The following is a 19,291-nucleotide window of genomic DNA, read 5'->3' on the forward strand; positions in this document are numbered from 1 at the left end:
TCAGTATGTTCTGCTTCCATAAATTCCTCCAGTAGGTTCAGTTGAGTATATTCCTCTTCATTTCCACATTCCATACAAGTAGCTGCGTTTGAGTTGTGGGTGATGTAACCCCTTTGTGCAATTTGTGGGGTCCTTCAAGATGAAAGACATTACAGAAATTTTAGAGGACTGTTTTCTTGCTTGGTGAGAAAAATGTAAACCTACCTTACATACATTCATTACACTTAACATGAATAAAGAAGATCACATATATCTCACTAAGGTACCATGACCGGAGACTAAACACGGAAATCCAGTTTCAAGTCAAGTGATACATCCAGGAACTGATAGGTATTATCCAAAAGTTCAAAGAAGAAAAGACGGGGGGGATTATTAATAAATCCCTCCACCCCAAAATAATCCAGCCTCTGTTAACATGGAGCAGAAAGGAAATAACAAGCTAATTACCTAAACTATGACCATCTCCCCCATCAATTTTCCAGTTAAACTGATCTAGTAATGGAAGGGTTCCCAAATTCTTTCCACTTTTTCATATGCTGCTGTATGAATAATTAAGTCCAGTCACTCTGGGAATTAATCATCAGAAATCATGGTCTACTTCCCTGAGTAATTATTGTTGAGCAGATACAGATACCAAGTGGCTCCATGGTGCAGGAGGAAAATAAGGATTGCCTCAAAGATCCTGTTCTTTTCAGTGCTGGGATTTGGAATTCCAAGCCTTAATAGCTGTTTTATTAAAGATCCTGCTGTGCACCTGATGAGGCAAAGACATTCTTAAAACATGCAAAGGAAACTGCATGCAGGAAGGTGTTCAAAATGAACTGCTCCCTATGTTCCATGCATACTGTAACTGCCACCTAATTCTTTCTGATCAAAAGAAATTAATCTATGTTCTCAGATTTCCTTCAAATGAAAGAAATAGAGGGAATGAGCATCAGCTAACCGTGTAACTCGAAGATGTTGGTCTAGTAAAACCATTGCCACTACATCAGCCATCCTTTTTTATTGTCTTTAAAATGCCCAATCATGCAATTGCAGGTGCCTTCAAGAATCATTCCTAGGGAGATCAGAGTGTCCATGCAGATCTGTAACAAAGATTACGAGGATTCATTCATTATGCTGTTAGCATCTGTTAAGCTATTATCAGGACCCCAAGTATTCTGGTAAACCACGGCTTTCACACTGAAGAATTGAGATTTCCCTAGAACAGACTAGAGAACTCTTAAAAACTCTTCCCATCTCCACATCTCCCAGATATGCAAGAGAATAGGATTCCAAAGCACCACTAGGGAATTGTTTTGTCTAATGTGTTCTTGGAAACTGTTATTCAAGGCTGTTCAGTTTCTTGTGCTGATAGATTCTATCCAAAGAACAGAGCTTCAGTAGTAACCAAGTCTCCCCCTAGTGTTGCTAAGAGCTGCTGCGATGGTTCCGTGGTCTGTTTGCTCCATATCTTGAGTGCCCTGAGTTTTCTCTGTGGTCTTCACTGCCAGGTGAAGAAGCATGTGCGCAGCTTCCACTCGGAAAAGATTTACCAGTGTACGGAATGTGACAAGGCTTTCTGCCGTCCCGACAAGCTGCGGCTCCACATGCTGCGACACTCGGACCGCAAGGACTTCCTGTGCTCCACCTGTGGCAAGCAGTTCAAGGTAACATATCTAATGGGCTGTGGTGTTCCCAAAGTGATACCGGAACAGCATTTTCTCCCTCCTTTGTCAGCAAGATTGTCCTCCCAGAAACAGAAGCAATCAGCACCTGTAGACATGCTAGGTTTGCATGCAGATTGCATGCACCGATCCATGCAGTGTGTGTGCTGCAGCATATGTTTTTGAATTACTCTCTCTGTCCTGAGCAAACAATTCAGCTCTTGCTTATAATAAGCTTGTTAACACCAACGGGCAGGTCCATCCTCCTTCCATCCACTTGTAGAGTCAGTTTGTTGCATAGCGTTAGTGCAAAGTGCCACCAACATTGTGCTTCCCATTACTTGGTTTAGGAAATCTTTTTTACTGAGCTCAATGGACTAATATCCCAGACAAGCCACGAGAAATAAGTTATAAGAAGTGGCTATGGACATCTGATCCTAAAATTACAACTCTAAGTACAGAATAGACGGAATTAAACTGCTGTAGAGAATTTTAAAGGGACAGTATGAAACTGAACTGGACCAAAGGGGAGCAAAAATCTAATAAACACGTGTGAGAGATTTCTGGTAAGATCCACACTACAATAATGTTGTAAGTTTGGTCACCACAGCATGAAACTATAAGATGCTTCAGCCTCTGAAAAGTTAAGAAGAGTAGCAAAATGTGATCATAGCATCAAACTAGAAGGACAAATGAAACAATGGCATTCATGCTGCCTAGGGAAAGGGTTATTTTAGAGGAAAAGTGACGGAAATACTCTGTTTATGGGAGGAAGTATTGTGTAATGGGCTGTGCCCAAGAGTTTAGACTCCAGGCTTCCATTACCAGCTGTGATCTTGGCTTATTGTGCGGCGTTGGGCAGGTCACTTTAATCTCTCTAGGCTTCAGTTTCCCCATCTGTAAAATGGGTGTAATAATATAAATCCTATGATACCTCAGAATGCAGGCAGATAACAATGCCTGTAAAGCATTTTGAGATGACAGTTGCTGCAAAAGTGCAAAATGTTACTACATTGTTATAATTATAAAGCCTTTCACAGCATGGATAACATCAGCCCTAGTAGCTATTGTTACCATAATGCAGAATGCAGGACAAAGGTGCATAAATGGAAACGGTTGGGTGGAAAAAATGTACAACAGTGGGCCACCTAGTGAGATCATTTTTAAGTAGGACTCCCACTGAAGTCAGGAAGATAAGTAAAAATGGATACATGTGCATCTTTGCATTGAACAGAGCGAACTGCAGCTGCCCTGTGTATTTTCCCCTTATGTTTTGCATGTGTTTGTGAAAAGTGCCATAATTCAGCCCTGAGACCTCTACCCAGATACAGCCGGTGGAGGTGCAAGCCTCGTCTCTGCCTTTGAGGGACTATTTCTAGAGGTTGGGGGGGAGTGGGGTAGGCTTGGTCTCTGCAGCTTAGTCAGCAGTTGGGCTCTGCCATCAAGGGTTACATTTCGTGCCAACTTGTAGTCATGGGAACCCTTTGCCACTGAGAACTAGACTGAGACCCACCAGCTCATCTCTCAGAGACCAATGAACTAGCATTAGACAGGTAACAGCTTTCAGTGCCTGCCAACCATAAACTTAGAAATGAAAGGTGTTCTGTAGCTTCTTACTGATCCAGTTCTCCAGTCAGCTTCTTTAATAATGAAGGTGCAGCCCACAGAAGCAAAAGTTCCCAGCATACCATGCTCCATCCATATCTTAGCAGCCTGCTCCACATTGGAGATGACAGTTCCAAGAATGGACCTCTCTATGGTATGTTTTGGCCACCCCTTTAACAAACAAGTGCTATAAAATTGATTTTTCTTCCTCTCTGACTGTTGTCCTAAACAGAGGAAAGACAAGCTCCGGGAGCACATGCAAAGGATGCATAATCCAGAAAGAGAAGCTAAGAAAGCTGATCGAATCAGCCGCTCTAAAACCTTCAAGCCTCGGATAGCTTCCACCGACTACGAGAGCTTCATGTTCAAGTGCCGACTGTGCATGATGGGCTTCCGGAGGAGAGGCATGTTGGTTAGTGTCCTGATGCTCTTGCGATCTCTGCCTATGAACTTTTGTCAATTAGGAATGATTTACTACATAAGTATTTAGCTTTAGTGAATAATAAAGAAATGCCTGCAGATTTCAGGTGATTAGAACAGAGGAATGCTGAGAAAGAACTGCAGGAATTGTAGTTCTTACAAAGGATCCTCTTTTTGTTTCTTTCCTTTCTTTTTGGCCTATCCCCATGGTATATAAGCATTGTGATGTATAATACATCCATCATAGTGCTATCTGGGCACCAAGTTTGAGATTAGTAACACAATTGCATAGTCCAGATGGGACAGGGAGGCTCCACCGCTCAGTTTCCAGACGTTCCTCTATTATTTACTAGGAAGTTTGTTTTATTCCTCTGTCCCCACTACTATTTCTTGGAGAGTTTGACCCTCTTCTCATCTTATGTGGATCAGGCATGCACATTCTAGTATCTGCCCCACAAGAAATAAAATGCCACTTCGGGAAACAGTCCTTGTGAGATTAGTGGGGAAGGATGCTCAGTGCATTGGGAACCTTGTTACACACACAAACTGTAGTGCTGCCTGGAGCCAGCAAATTCTGGAGTAATGCGAAAAATCAGTCTGAATCAGACCCCCGCCTGGGTTTTTCATGGCACTGGCTCAAACAAAATTAAACTAGTGTGTATCAGGACCATTCACCAAAGGAAATTTGTGTGAGTATATTTTTGCTTTTTCCAATAGCAAGTCTTTCAGCCATAGAAACTGGAAATGGGATGCAGGTGACTAGGTTCACCTTCAGTAACTGACCACAAATGAATGTGAACCCCAGTGCCATCAGATGGGTGGGGGTGCTGCTGGTTAGCAACGTTTTGGTGGGGCACTGCACTGGGGAATCCATACTCCCCGTGACCAAGAGAAGAGTCCATTGTTTAGCTTCCAGCTGTAATATATTCTCTTATTCTGATTTGCTTCTTTCTCTTAGGTGAATCATTTATCAAAGAGACATCCAGACATGAAAATAGAGGAGGTGCCAGAGCTAACATTGCCCATCATCAAACCCAACAGAGATTACTTCTGTCAGTACTGTGATAAGGTATGTAAGGAAGTCACCAATCAAAGCAACGAGGAGTCCGGTGGCACTTTAAAGACTAACAAATTTATTTGGGCATCAGCTTTCGTGGGTAAAAACCCACTTCTTCAGATGCGTGGAGTGAAAATTACAGATACAGGCATAGATATACTGGCACATGAAGAGAAGGGAGTTATCTTACAAGTGGAGAACCAGTGTTGACAAGGCCAATTCAGTCAGGGTGGATGTGGTCCACTCCCAATAATTGATGAGGAGGTGTCAATACCAAGAGAGGGAAAATTGCTTTTGTAGTGGGCCAGCCACTCCCAGTCCCTAATCGATCCCAAATTAATGGTGTTAAGTTTGCAAATGAATTGTAGCTCTGCAATTTCTAATTAGGGGGTTGCACACTTTGTAGCTTCTGTAGGCTCAGCTTGTTTCACACACCACAAGCTCCTTGCACTGTTGGAGCCCACGGGACTAAAGGTCTGGTTTTTAGAGGTGCCACGAACCCGCAGTTTCTTTTGACTTCAGCTGGAGCTGTGGGTGCTCAGCACTTGTAAAAGGGAATTAGGCACCTATTTACCTTGAAGGATCTGGACCTAAGACTTTTTATTGTGTGCTATCCACTTCTTAGCCACATTCCAGTGATTCCCAGTGTTCTGTGTAGCCTGCAGCTTCTTCTCCTTTACCTTTGGTGGGTGCCTGCTTTTTCTGAGTATGACCCACTCATTGACCTCTGTTTCTGATATGAACTTTTATTTATTCTGGAAAAGTTGCACCAACTTTTCTTGCCTCCATCATGTGATTCACTGATGCCTCCTATCTGTGGTTTAGAAGAGCATCCCACTCCTTGCTGAATGTTTCTTTAGTTTTGTTTCGCTTGCTTCCTTTTTAGATTATTATAAAAGGTTACTTTGTTGTTTTTCTCTAACTGTAGCTTCTATGATGTGTCTAAAGAAACTAGACTCAAAACAGACTTGCTGATCCCTTATAGTTTATTAAAGACACAGTGATGCTTGAGCAACAGTAGAGATGTTAATCCTAGTAGCCTAGGCAAATTCCAATTCCAGTGATTACATTCTGCCTCCCATGACATTTCCCCTTTGAATGTCAGTTGAACAGGGGTTTCCTCCTCAATTCCTGACCTAAGTAGTTGTGTAGTGCTGGGTTTCTGTGCAGTGTGAAGTAGTTATTACATGCCATCCTGGAGATAGTTGTCTCACTAGCTGGTAAAGTGATACGTGTGTGTGTGTGAGAGAGAGAGAGAGAGAAACAACTATCATATAAAATTGTTGTACAAATTCCTGTGAAAAGAGGCATGTGAACTTTCTGGATGGAGACACACAAACTCTGTCTGTTTTGGGTACTGCCATTGGTGTTAGGCTGCTTTCATTCAAAAATTTTGACCCACAGGTGTACAAGAGTGCCAGCAAACGCAAAGCCCATATTCTGAAGAACCATCCCGGTGCTGAGCTACCTCCGAGTATCCGGAAACTGCGCCCAGCGGGACCGGGAGAGCCAGACCCCATGCTGAGTACTCACACCCAGCTCACGGGCACAATAGCCACTCCACCAGTCTGTTGTCCTCACTGTTCCAAACAGTACAGCAGTAAGGTACTGTGAGTGTCTCCTTGCCTCAGAACAGAGCCCCTCCCTAGTGACGTTGTTCCACCACAGCTCTTGCATTGGTCAATCGAGGGGTTCAGCCCTTTCATCATGAATCAGACAACAGATTTCAAGCTAACTGAGTACTCACAATGTGAACACAGTTTACTTGATTTACAAAGAAAGGAAGTGTTTAGTGGTTAGATTGGGGAACTGGTTGTCAGGATTCCTGGGTTCTATTCCAAGCTCTGCCATTGATTTGCTGTGTGATGTTGGGTAAGTTGCTTTATCTGCCTGGGTGTCAGGGCTTGTCTATATGTGGAAATTGACCAGAATAGCTATTGTGGAATAAGCTCTTATAGAATACCTTCCCATGTAGACACTTTTATTACAGAATAAAAGTGTTTACACAGAGTGTTATTCCAGAATAGTTATAGCACTTTAAATTCAGACCCTCCCATATTCCAGAAACACATCCCTAAGCCAAAGGAGATAATACTTATGCCCTTCCTGGGTACATGAGTTTAAAAGAGTGGTTTTTTTCCTTTTCCAGGGTTGAGGTACCCAAATTCAGGGCCACTTCTGTGAATTTTGTCCATAGATTTTTCAAAACTGTCCCCTTAGGTTTCTTTTGATGGTCTTTTTTTATGAGATGGGTAGTAAAGAGAGGAAGGAGGGAGTCAGAAACAGAAGAGACTTTCTGCTCTCTTCTGAATGAATACTCAAAACATTTGACTGTGCGGGGGAGATTGGTCCATGGGGCCATGAAGTTTGAGAGGCAAAAGCTCATCGTCAGGCAAGTCTAATTAATATGAACTCCATGGTCTTTGTGTTTTCTCACTGGTGACCTGAGCATCGCATGGTCTGAGGAATCTCACTGGCCAACTCCCTAACCCTCTTCTCTGCACCCCTCCACAGACCAAGATGGTACAACACATTCGCAAGAAGCACCCTGAGTTTGCTCAGCTCCCTAACACGATACACACGCCCTTGGCAGCAGCCGTCATCAGTTCCACCCCTGCAGTTTTAACCACTGACAGCACTACTGGAGAGACTGTTGTGGTAAGAATGCAAAGGATGGTAAATCAGGCCATCTGAGTGAAACAGTCAAGATATCCTAGATTATAATTATTATTAGCATTTGCTTGGCTCCCATCACTTTGGTATTACAAGGCTTATGTTGAGACATTCCCATAGATCACTTCTATATATGAATCTATGCACTTTACTGTTGTTCCTCTAGAGGTTCTGTATTTCCCTGTTTGAAGATCTAAAGATTTGCCCATTAGCCTTACCCCATCCTCTCCTGTCCTCACTCCCCATATGTTATGGACGCCAGATGGTATTTTCAAAAGCACCTAAGTGATTTAGGAGCACACGTGCCAGTGAAAGTTGATGGCACTTGTGCTCCTAAATCACTTTAGCGCCTTGGAAAATCTCATGTTCCATCCTAATGGCCGAGGACTGGATTAAACTCCCTTTAGTGCTAGTCAAAGCCACCCCTTAGTCATTTGGGTGGGGTATTATTTGAGTGATCTGAGCTCCCTCCATCACCACTGGTGAAGCGTGCTGCCTCCACAACACTCCCAACTCCCAAGGCAGCGATTGGCAGAGACCAGAAAATTGTTCTTGTCTCCCCTGAATGGCAAAGGACCAAACTCCTGCAAAATTTAAAAAATGTCATCCACACTTTAAACTTTATTTCAAGACTGTTCACTGAAACTGTAAATAACCATGACCAGAGTGTGCTTGAGAGAGGGCAAACTCATCCATAATTATTATTATTATTTATATTACCATAGCACTTAGGGGCCATAGTCAGAGACCCAGAACCCTATTGTGCTAGGCACTGAGCGTACAGAAAATGTCCCTGATGCTTCTGGCTTGATACATCGGATTAGCCAAGTGTTAATTGTTTCTTCATGTTTAGTAAATACAATAGCACAGAGCAGCACTGCTTCACTTAGATAGGTAGGATAGCTGGAATATATTTGGAGAAAAGATTATTCAACCTGGAAACACAGACCAGGCTCCTGAAAGGACAAAATTTCTACTTCTATAAAGAATAATTCTGAGCTTGTGGATACAATTTTTTGTTTATTTATTTATTTATTCTATTATGATAACACCTAAGAATACCAAACAGGATCTGGGCCTGTTGTGCTCAATGGCTGTATAAACACAAAGCAAAGAGCAGTTTTCAGCTTCGTTACAATGTCACATTCTAGTATTTGGGCATTTAAATCTGTGTTAAGATGTGTAAATTGTGCACTTATGTGCCTAACTGAAGTGCCCATATGCTGGAATAGGACTTTCTAGATAGAGCTCTTGATGCACGCGTTTGCTCCAATACTTGAATAAAAATGCTACAACCACAAGGAGCAGAACTTCCTCTTTATTTTTGTGTCACCTTAAAATACTATTGTAGAAATCATTTTCTGGTTGACAGGGCTGGTACAAGCAGAGAAAAACGAACAGCCACTTTGCATCCTGCTCTTTGGGGGAATATGAATCCCAGGCAAGATCTGTAACTCATGCAGCAGCCTTATCTGCTTCTTCAGCAGCTGGACCAGATGGGGAATAAACTCATCTCTGGCTGCCTAGGACCCTCTCTTGCTTGGCAGTCCTGTAGATCATAAGGATGGCACTTACCATTCAGTTCAGTTATACCAACAGGAAGGTTTTCAGAATGTTCCAAAGACAAACGGTTACATTTCCCAGCTGCGAATCCAGATCTCTTTTTGGCTTGTGAATGAAGATAGTAACAGTGTGATGTTGGCATGTGGGTTTCTCTGCACGTGGCTGAGTGAGGCTAAGGCTGAATTAAGCGGGGCGCTGAGGATCGCCAAACATAGGTCATGTAGCTGGGACTGGCTGGCACCCACTAGCTTTGGAACCCACTAGCACAGGTAGCAAGAGTCAGTGTAGAGCTTCAGCCTTTGATTCCTGAGCCAGAGGCTGTTTAGATTCTGCACACGTGATCAGCATTACTTGATCTAAAGCAGAATGGGCACAATGCCAGTCACAGAGGCACTCTCCACAGTGCCAGGCAGCATGAGGAATATTGACCACCGCGTTGGAAGTTTCTGAATTCCCCTGCTTCCCTTCCATGCAGAGGGAAGAATGAAACTCTTGGGTCCCTCGGCCTATTGCAAGGCAAGAATTAAATCCTTGCACTCCAACAGCTAGGAAGAGAGACGGGAGATGGAACCCTTGTTCCCAGGAGCCGGGGGGCAGAAAAGTGTGGAGATGTGATGACAGTCTTGTGAAACTACATCTGTACAAAATAGCAAGACTACTGGCAAACACTAAATGGATTAAAAACTGGCTAACTGATAGGTCTCAAAATGTAACTGTAAATGGAGAATTGTCATTGATCAGGTCTGTTTCCAGTGGTGTCCCACAGGGATTGGTTCTTGGCCCTACACTATTTAACATCTTTATCAATGACCTGAAAAAAAAACAAAATCATCACTGATAAAGTTTGCAGATGACACTAAAATTGAGGCAGTGGTAAATAATGAAGAGGATAGGTCAATGTTTCAGCGTGACCTAGATGCTTGGTAAACAGGGCACAAGCACACAATATGTGTTTTAATTTGGCTAAGTGTACATGGATACATCTGGGAACAAAGAATATAGTGCAGGCCGTTTTAACGGGATGGGGGACTCTGACTTGGGAAGCAGTGTCTCTAAAAAGATTTGAGGGATAAATTAGCTGAACATGAGCTCCCAGTGTGATACTGTGGCCAAAAGAGCTCATGCAAACCTGGGATGCATAAACAGGGGACTCTTGAATAGGAGTAGAGATGTTATTTTGCCTCCGTATTTGGCACTGATGTGACTGCTGCTGGAATCCTGTGTCCAGTTCTGGTGCCCACAATTGAAGAAGGATGTTGATAAATTGGAGAGGGTTCAGAGGAGAGCCAAGAGAATGATTAAAGGACTGAGAAATATGCATTATAATGATAGACTCCAAGAGCTCGTATGCAGCGTTGCTGTAGCCGTGTTGGTCCCAAGATATTAGAGAGAGACAAGGTGAGTGAGGTAATATCTTTAATTGGACACTTCTGTTGCTCAGAGAGACAAGCTTTCGAGTTACACAGAGCTCTTCTTCAGCTCTGTATAAGCTTGAAAGCTTGTCTCTCTCACCAATAGAAGTTGGCCCAATAAAAGATATTACCTCACCCACCTTGTCTCTCAAAGAGTTCTATTTAGCTTAACAAAGAGAAGGTTAAGGGGTGACTTGATCACAGTCTGTAAGTAGCTGCATGGGGAATAATAGTTAATAACGGGCTGTTCAATCTAGCAGGGAAAGGCATAACACAATCCAGTGGCTGGGGGTTGAAGCTAGACAAATTCAGACTGGAAATAAGGCATAAACAGTGAGAATAATTAACCATTTGAACAATGTATCAAGGGTCATGGTGGATTCTCCATCATGGGAAATTTTTAAATCAACACTGGATGTTTTTCTAAGAGAGCTGCTCTAAGAATTATTCTGGGGCAGGTCTCTGGCCTGTGTTAGACGGGAGATCAGACTAGATGATCCCAGTGGTCCCTTCTGGCCTTAGACTCTATGAACCTATGAACTGTTCTCTCACATTTACTCACCAGCATGACACAGCCATTGCAGCCCCATCACAAGATGTGATTATTTTGTGGTTGTCTGAAATGTCAGTCTTTGGCAAGGTGGCCCACCAGCAATTAAAAGCTGAGCACAGCTGCATCGAGTAACAGGAGAGTAACTCTAAACCTGGGAGAGAATGCAGTTCCTTCCTGTATGCCTTGTCCCTGCCAGTGGTAAGGAAAGAGAGTGAGCATGAAAATATGGGTCCCCCACGATGCAGAACAGAGCATTCCCACTGGCCTGATTGCTGACAGAATCTCATTAAGTAGAGCTCCATACACAGTAAACTCTTCTAAATTACTGACTAAGCTTCAGTGATTTAGGTTAGGTTAAGTACAAACGTGCACATTATTCAGTCCAAGAGATAATATTGCATGATGCACTGTGTGCCTGTCTTCCTCAGACAACAGATCTGCTGACGCAAGCAATGACAGAACTGTCCCAGACCCTGACGACAGACTATCGAACCCCACAGGGAGATTATCAGCGAATCCAGTACATCCCTGTATCACAATCTACAGCTGGCCTGCAGCAGCCCCAGCACATACAGCTGCAGGTTGTGCAAGTGGCCCAGGTAGGTAATCTACTGAGGCTGTATCTTATATCTCTCCCCAAGCTTAAGTGGCACCAGTTTTGAAGACTTTAAAAAAAATGTTGTGATGGTGAAAGGTTTTGGGTAGGTATCACCTGGAGACTGAAGCTCAAGCTAAATTGCTGGTGCTGCTCCAGGGGCTGCCCCTCAGGAATTGACAAAGTGGGTCAGTGGGCGACCCACTTCTGCAGTTGGGAGGAGCAATTTGAACCCCCCCCCCCTCCCCCCGAGACCTGGAGCCAAAATCTGAACGTTTGGAAAGTGTTTGCTTTCCCCATGTATTAACTCTTAGGGTATTCGTCCTCTGTGACATTCAGTAACCCCCTTAAAAATAAATATAGAGAGTAATGGGATTAGTGGAGCTGGGGAAATGTATTTCAGGCAGCTTTGCACAACCAGAGCAGCTCCTTTAAACCCTTCAGCCTCTGATTGCTTGGGTGGATCTGAAAGTGTCAAACAGCTTATATTTGAGCCTGAAATGGGGAGCTGTTTCCTGTCCCTTTGTTGCTCATTTTTAGCAATGCTGCACCCCTTGTTAACGCTGGCCTAAATACTGGAACCATTTGACATGAATGAAGTTTTAATGATTCAGCTGCTGAGATTCTGGTGCCTGCAGCTTTGAACTGATTTTAACAAGGTGTGATGTCTCTAATTAAATTACTATAATTAAGCAGAAGTTGGTGCCTCTAAGGGCTTGGCTACACTTGCGAGTTACAGCGCAATAAAGGACCCCTGGGTGCCCTAGCTCACTACCCGTCCACACTGGCAAGGCATGTAGAGCGCTCTGACTCCGCGGCTACAGCGGTCCTGGTACTCCACCTCGGCAAGTGGAATAACGTTTGCTGCGCCCCCATTGGAGCGCCGCAGTGCCAGCGTGGACAAGTTGTTGCATTACTGCGCTCTGATCAGCCTGCGGAAACATCCCATAATCCCCGTAAGTCAAGTGGCCACTCTTCTCATTGTTTTGAACTCGCTGTAGGAATGCGGATATGCTGTTTGAAAGCTCCGTTTCTGACAGCCGGCTGCTTATCTACTCCAAGACAGATAAGTGTGCTCTGAGACAGATTAGTGTGGAATGCTGTGTGTGAGAGAGAGAGGCGAGGGGGAGGGGAGGTCTGCTGCTGTCTGAACTCACAAGACAGCATGCTGACATGCTCTCAGCCCCCCCACATACACACAACACACTCCCTGTCACACTCCACACCACCACCCCCCATTTGAAAAGCACGTTGCAGTCACTTGCATGCTGGGATAGCTGCCCATAATGCACTGCTCCCAATGCCGCTGCAAGTGCCGCAAATGTGGCCACACCAGTGTGCAAGCAGCTGTGAGTGTGGACAGACTGCAGCGCTTTCCTACTGCGCTCTCCGAAGGCGGGTTTAACTCACAGTGCTCTACATCTGCAAGTGTAGCCATGCCCTAAGAGTCTTTAATAGGTAAGACACTTCTGTATCTAATCAGAGCATGGATATGCAGTTCTGGAATGTATGAACACAAACATTTACAGAGAGGAAGGATGGTCCAGTAGTTAGGGCACTAGTCTAGGACTTGGGAGACCAAGTCCCTGATCTGCCACGGACTCCTGTGTAATCTTGGGCAGATCACTTAGCCCTGGTCTACACTACAGAGCTAGGTTGACGTAAGGCAGCTTATGTCTACCTAACTCTGTAAGCATCTACACTAAAATGTAGCTCCCACCCATGTAACTTGCCCACTACACTGACTGGATAACTCCACGTCCACGAGAGGTGTAGCGCTTAGGCGTAGTTAAATCGACATAGTGTCAGTGTAGACACTGCGCTGCTTACATTGACTGGCGCTGCCTGTCAGAAGCCGTCCCACAATGCCCACACTGACAGTTAAATCTGTGCAAGTGCTCCTGGTGAGAATGCGCACCGCCAGCATAAGGAGCGTAGTGTAGACATGCAAAAGCAATTGAATTACTGTGGTGGCTGTACGTTGACCTAACTTAGGTCGACTTAATTTTGAAATGTTGACTTGCCCTTAGTCTCTCTGTGCCTGGGATCCCCATCTGTACAGTGAACTTCCCTACCTCACAGGGGTGTTGTGAGAATAAATACATTAAAGATTGTGAGGCACTCAGATGCTATGGTAATTGGCACCATATAAATCGATAGATTTAATAATTAGAGAATTGTCTCTTTGTGCCACTAAATTGCTCATTTACCTTCCATTATGATGCAATTTTTTAGCCCTGTTTACAAGTTAGCAACAACCCTGTTGTAATGCAGGCTACTGATCACTCCAAGTGTTGCTTATTGTTTAATATTTGTATTATGATAGTGCCCAGAGGTCCCCATCAGGATCATGGCCCCATTGCTCTAGGTACTATGCAGACAGAAAGGTGGACACAGTCCCTGCCCTAGGGAGTTTACAGTTCACAGCTCTGCTTTGATTTTCCCAGGCTACCTCACCTCACCAGTCCCAGCATTCCACGGTGGACGTTGGACAGCTGCATGACCCCCAGACGTACACCCAGCATGCCATCCAGGTGCAGCATATCCAGGTCACAGAGCCAGCCCCAACAACTCAATCGTCATCACAGGTATCCCATGCTTCCAATGCAAAGAGCATTCTCCGCTGGAGTTTTATACAGCCCTATGTAGCTGATGCTCTGTCCGTAGGACTCCCATTGTTTCCTATTATTCACATAGCTGAAGTTGCGTAACTTACATCGACCCCCCCCAGTGTAGACCAGGCCTAAGAGGAATGTACCTCCAGCAGTACAAATGCGTGTAATCCATATCCTGCTGGCAGATAAATAATTATGTCTATTTTCATGGTGTTGTTCTAGGTGGGAGCTCAGCCATTGAGTCCCTCATCACAACAGTCTCAGCAGGAACTCAGCCCCTCCCAAATGCAAACGACGACATCAGCACCAAGCCAAACTCTCCAGCAACAGCAAGGATCCTCAGTCCAGCACACGTATCTACCCAGCACATGGAACTCATTTCGTAGCTACCGTAAGTATCAGAAATGGGAGAAGGTCAGCAATCCCATTAACTCCCTTTGGGACTGGATTCAAGTCTCTTAGCCCCTTTTCCTCCATTTCCCCAGCTGTAAAATGGGAAGTGAAACACTTCCCTACTTCACAGAGGATTGGGAGGATTCATTAGTTAATGTTCATTAAGCACTTTGAAGGGGAACAGGGCTATATAAATACAAACTATTATTATTGGACTTTCCCCTTTCCAGGCTGGAGTCACATCCTTGTGTTTTAAGTGGTCTATTTTAGCAGGCTGGTTTCTCTTTTCCAAGGGGAGTGCATTTGGCAAGAATAAGTCTGCCTTGGAGAATGGATTGTTTAAATTCAGAGGAAAGCCCTAACGCATTCTGAAAAGGCTCATTTAAGAGAGGGTGACACAAAATGGACTTTTCACAACTGATGTCAAGTACCTTCCTGTGCAACTCTGGCCAACAACCCTCTATGAATCCTGGAGCAACACATCCTTGAGGAATACTTCCATATATGGCAACAACGGGATATGATGGCTGTGGACTAAAGAGATCCTGAGATGATGTCAGTTGGTGTAGCTCCACTGAAGTCAATAGGGCTATGCTGATTTTCACCACCTGAGGATCCGGCCCTAAGTATCTGATTCTTTTTTCCACGCGAGCTCAAACTTTGCCCAGATGAAGGCTGTGTTGATAACTCACCAGAAGCCCAACACTTAAATTGTACGACCTGGCGTCAGCTGCTGCCTAATCTTACAGCCCTTGGAGACTGGGTGCCAGCATGCAACTTCCATCTTCATTTAAGCAGCCGCACTGCATTTCATGCTGAAACTTGTACTCTTTGCCAGTCAGCCTTACCTCTGCATTAAAATGGGGATAGTCACAGGCCCCATTGTAGCACTCCTGGGCTTTATCCATACTAACCTCTGAGAGTCTTTAACTGTATTTCTCGATCCTCTCTTCTAGCATCAGAAATTCAGATGATGACCATCCCACAGGGTCAGTATGTGATCGCAGAGACCGCGGTAGGCACTCCTGTCACCACAGTGAACACAGGGCAAGTGAAAGCGGTCACCCAGGTAAGCAGAAGGATGGCAGTCTTTGTTCTGGGAGGATGAATTAGACATAAAGCTCTCGGTCTGAACACATTAAAGAAACACCAAAAGAAATGTCAGGGGGACACAAAGTAGGAAACATGGTGGTGTCATACCAAGGATACGTGTAAAGGTGTTTTCTGAAGTTACGTGCCTTACAACTGATAAAAACTGAATGTGTGTGTAAGTGACAGAGAGATAGAACTGTATGATCTAAAAGATCACAGGCCTTCTGCAACACTTGTACCAAGTACCATACTGGGGCAGTGTCCATAGCTACGCTTGCAGCCCTTAGTTACATAACATGCTGGGACTCAGGAGGCCCAAGGCTGAGGAGCAATGTGGCATTGTTCTTTAGGGTCCAGGAGGCAAGAAAGGATCTATTTGGTGGGAAGGTGTCAGTCATCTACTTCAAGGGAAAACACAGTTAATTATTTATGCAGTACCACAATCCCTATGAGGTGGGGTAGCAGGGTGATCTGCTGCAGAGCTAGGGAGCAGCAAGCCCTGGCCTAAGGAGAAGCCCAGCAGGTAGGAGCTGGGAATCAAAGCCAATCATTAGCTGCTGCTTAGTTGGATATGCTGATCACCCTGCTACACACAAGTGAAAATGAAGAACCCTGTACTAAAGCATTTACAGTCTGATGCCACCGTGTGGCTGACATTTACTCGTATGAGTGGCTTTACATGAGCAAATAGTTCCATTTAGCTCATCAAACTGAGTCCAGTAGGACTGTTCCCTTGCATAAATGATTGCAGGATCAGGGCCCAAATTAGTAGTATTGATTAGTTATAACACTTCAGATAGGTAAATATTTATTAAGGCCGGCTACAGATAGAAATGAATTTTCAAAACAGTTTTTAGAAACTTTTGTCATTGTTAAACTCTTTGCATAACTGAATGGTGTGAACGAACTCAGTGAAAGCTGCCATGATGCTCATATTGTCTAGCAGGAGATCGAACATACTGATCTAGGATACAGAAAATGCAGCTCCCACTGGAATGTATGGCAAAATAGGAGACTTTCAGAGTTATTGTAAAGTGAGTTAGTTATTTTAATTTTTTGCATGGGTGGGTTAATTATACAGTTGGTTTTAGCCAATGTTAAATTAACCCTTTTTTTATAAAAAGAACAGGAGTACTTGTGGCACGTTAGAGACTAACACATTTATTTGACCATAAGCTTTCGTGGGCTACAGCCCACTTCATCGGATGCATGCAGTGGAAAATACAGTAGGAAGATATATATATACACAGAGAACATAAAACAATGGGTGTTACCATACACACTATAAGGAGACAAGTATCAGAGAGGTAGCCATGTTAGTCTGGATCTGTAAAAAGCAACAGAGAGTCCTGTGGCACCTTTAAGACTAACAGATGTATTGGAGCATAAGCTTTCGTGGGTGCGTGCGTCTGACGAAGTGGGTATTCACCCACGAAAGCTTATGCTCCAATACATCTGTTAGTCTTAAAGGTGCCACAGGACTCTCTGTTACTATAAGGAGAGTGATCAGTTAAGGTGAGCTATTATCAGCAGGAGAGAAAAAGAACTGTTTGTAGTGGTAATGAAAATGGCCCATCTCCAGCAATTGACACAAAGTAAAACTATTTCCCCATGCTTCTCCCTCCCCCCTCCCCCCCTTACAGTTCCTCACATCTTCTTATCAATTGCTGGAAATGGGCCATTTTCATTACCACTACAAACAGTTCTTTTTCTCTCCTGCGGATAATAGCTCACCTTAACTGATCACTCTCCTTATAGTGTGTATGGTAACTCCCATTGTTTCATGTTCTCTGTGTATATATACATCTTCCTACTGTATTTTCCACTGCATGCATCCGATGAAGTGGGCTGTAGCCCATGAAAGATTATGCTCAAATAAATTTGTTAGTCTCTCAGGTGCCACAAGTACTCCTGTTCTTTTTGAGAATACAGACTAACACGGCTGCAACTCTGAAACCTTTTTTTATAGTAGTTAAATGAGCCTTACAACTTTGAAAGTATCCTGTTTGTGGTTTTATTCTGTAAATGTTTGACTGCAATACAGTTTAATTTTACAATCGCTCATTCATATAGACAATATCCCCCAGTGCTGAGACAGAAAAGTTGTAATAAGAAGGTGTGAGAGAAAGATGGCTATTCAGGTGGTCTGAAACATCACTGTAACTTGTGCTTCTACTCTCTGTGCAGACCCATTATGTGATATCTGAAGGTCAACCCGATCTGGATGTAAAACAGAACTCTTCACTCTCCAGTGGGGTGCAGGTGGGTGTGTCTCAGCCATCAGCGCACTGTGACCCCTTGGAATCACAAACAACCAATCAACAGCAAACCACGCAATACATCATCACTACAACCACCAATGGCAATGGGGGCAGTGAAGTGCACATCACTAAACCAAGAACTTTCTCCGCAGAGCATGAATGAAGAAATCCCATTGTGTCACCTGACTTTAAGGACAACCTCTCCCCCAAAACATCTGAGTGTCCTGGAGCTCATTATGTTTTAAAGTATTCATTCACATAACTTCAGCTAGAAGCTTGGAGCTCTTGCTGATGCTTTATAAGGGGGTTTAGGTCACAGCAACAACTAAAAAAATACCCTCAAAACCCTTTGGGAATGGTGCCATCTTATGCAAATCTTTAAGGAAAAGGAAAAAATGAGAAACGGAAACTGTGCTTGCCCAGAACTTTACTTTTTGGCATGTCTGATGACCCTTATTTTTCCTTTGTGAAAGTATCACAGTATACAACATTTATTATAAAGGTGGGGGAAAATACTTGCCAAACAAATAGCTAACGGCAGATTATGCCCCATTTACATTTCTACCATCTACAGTTAAACAAAAAGACATCATATAAATTGCCTGTGGTATTCGCTGTATGTCAGAACTGCTCCCTGTGTCTTTATTTTTAAATGGCCAAGGAAGAGGGGAATATACCAGCTAGATAAAGAGCAGACCGCCTGGAAAGAAGGAGCAGCAGCAAATCGGTGATTCCTTGTGTGCGCGTGAGTGTGAGAGGGACAGATGTAACAATGAAGCTGTGAAACTGTGCAGAAGCAGTCAATTAAATTATTATTTTAGTAACCTTTTAGAACTGTTTACATACTGTCTGCGCTGCCCTGCCAAGAAGTTCTGGGGAGAAGGAAAGATGCAGTCTTGAAACCTCAGTGTTTGGAATTGAAATCCTAATAGCACATGACGGTAACACTGAGCCTATACTGTGTTTCCCCTACATTCACAGGGAACTCTTCTTTTCCCTTGTAAACCAATAAAAGGCTCAGTAATGTTTGAACCTCTATAGTAGCTTTGTGCTGTGACCCCTAATGATGGTTGTATGAAGAGAGAATGGGGGGAGGGAGTTTAAAGAAATTGATTTTTTTTTTAAAACTTTTCGTTGGTAGTTTTAAAGTAAAAAGGCACTCCGAACTCTGTGCCTTACAATTGCTGTTTGAAACTCACTTTAACCTGCAATGTCAGAAGAGAACCTTTGTAACCTGCTCCCTGTGTACACACTTTTTGCAGATGTGGTATACTTATCTCTAGGGCTGCCTCAAAATTTAATTTCTTTTCCCCGTGAAGGTTGAATGGAAAGTTGGTTGCTCTGATAAAGTTGGTTGCTCTGATTTTCCATGTACCTTGTGCTGCAATTCCTATGGACTGTTTCAT

General features: G+C 43.7%; 1 protein-coding gene across 9 annotated transcripts in view; it reads left to right on the forward strand.

The window, feature by feature from the left end:
• PRDM10 (PR/SET domain 10) overlaps nt 1–18,903 on the forward strand; it is a 55,561-nt gene extending 36,658 nt beyond the window's left edge. For 6 of the 9 annotated variants that reach the window (XM_065416990.1, XM_065416992.1, XM_065416991.1 and 3 more), the window contains 10 exons: nt 1,494–1,649; nt 3,484–3,663; nt 4,630–4,740; nt 6,133–6,333; nt 7,243–7,386; nt 11,358–11,528; nt 13,972–14,112; nt 14,362–14,530; nt 15,489–15,601; nt 17,812–18,903. In XM_065416990.1, the coding sequence (XP_065273062.1) occupies nt 1,494–1,649; nt 3,484–3,663; nt 4,630–4,740; nt 6,133–6,333; nt 7,243–7,386; nt 11,358–11,528; nt 13,972–14,112; nt 14,362–14,530; nt 15,489–15,601; nt 17,812–18,048 (1,623 nt within the window). In that variant the 3' untranslated portion in view covers nt 18,049–18,903. The remainder of the gene's footprint in view (nt 1–1,493; nt 1,650–3,483; nt 3,664–4,629; nt 4,741–6,132; nt 6,334–7,242; nt 7,387–11,357; nt 11,529–13,971; nt 14,113–14,361; nt 14,531–15,488; nt 15,602–17,811) is intronic. The other 3 variants (XM_065416994.1, XM_065416999.1, XM_065416997.1) reach the window with 1 other exon arrangement.
• The last annotated feature ends 388 nt before the right edge of the window (nt 18,904–19,291 follow it).

This window comes from Emys orbicularis, chromosome 15 (genome assembly GCF_028017835.1).
Source record: "Emys orbicularis isolate rEmyOrb1 chromosome 15, rEmyOrb1.hap1, whole genome shotgun sequence".
Taxonomy (NCBI): Eukaryota; Metazoa; Chordata; order Testudines; family Emydidae; genus Emys; species Emys orbicularis.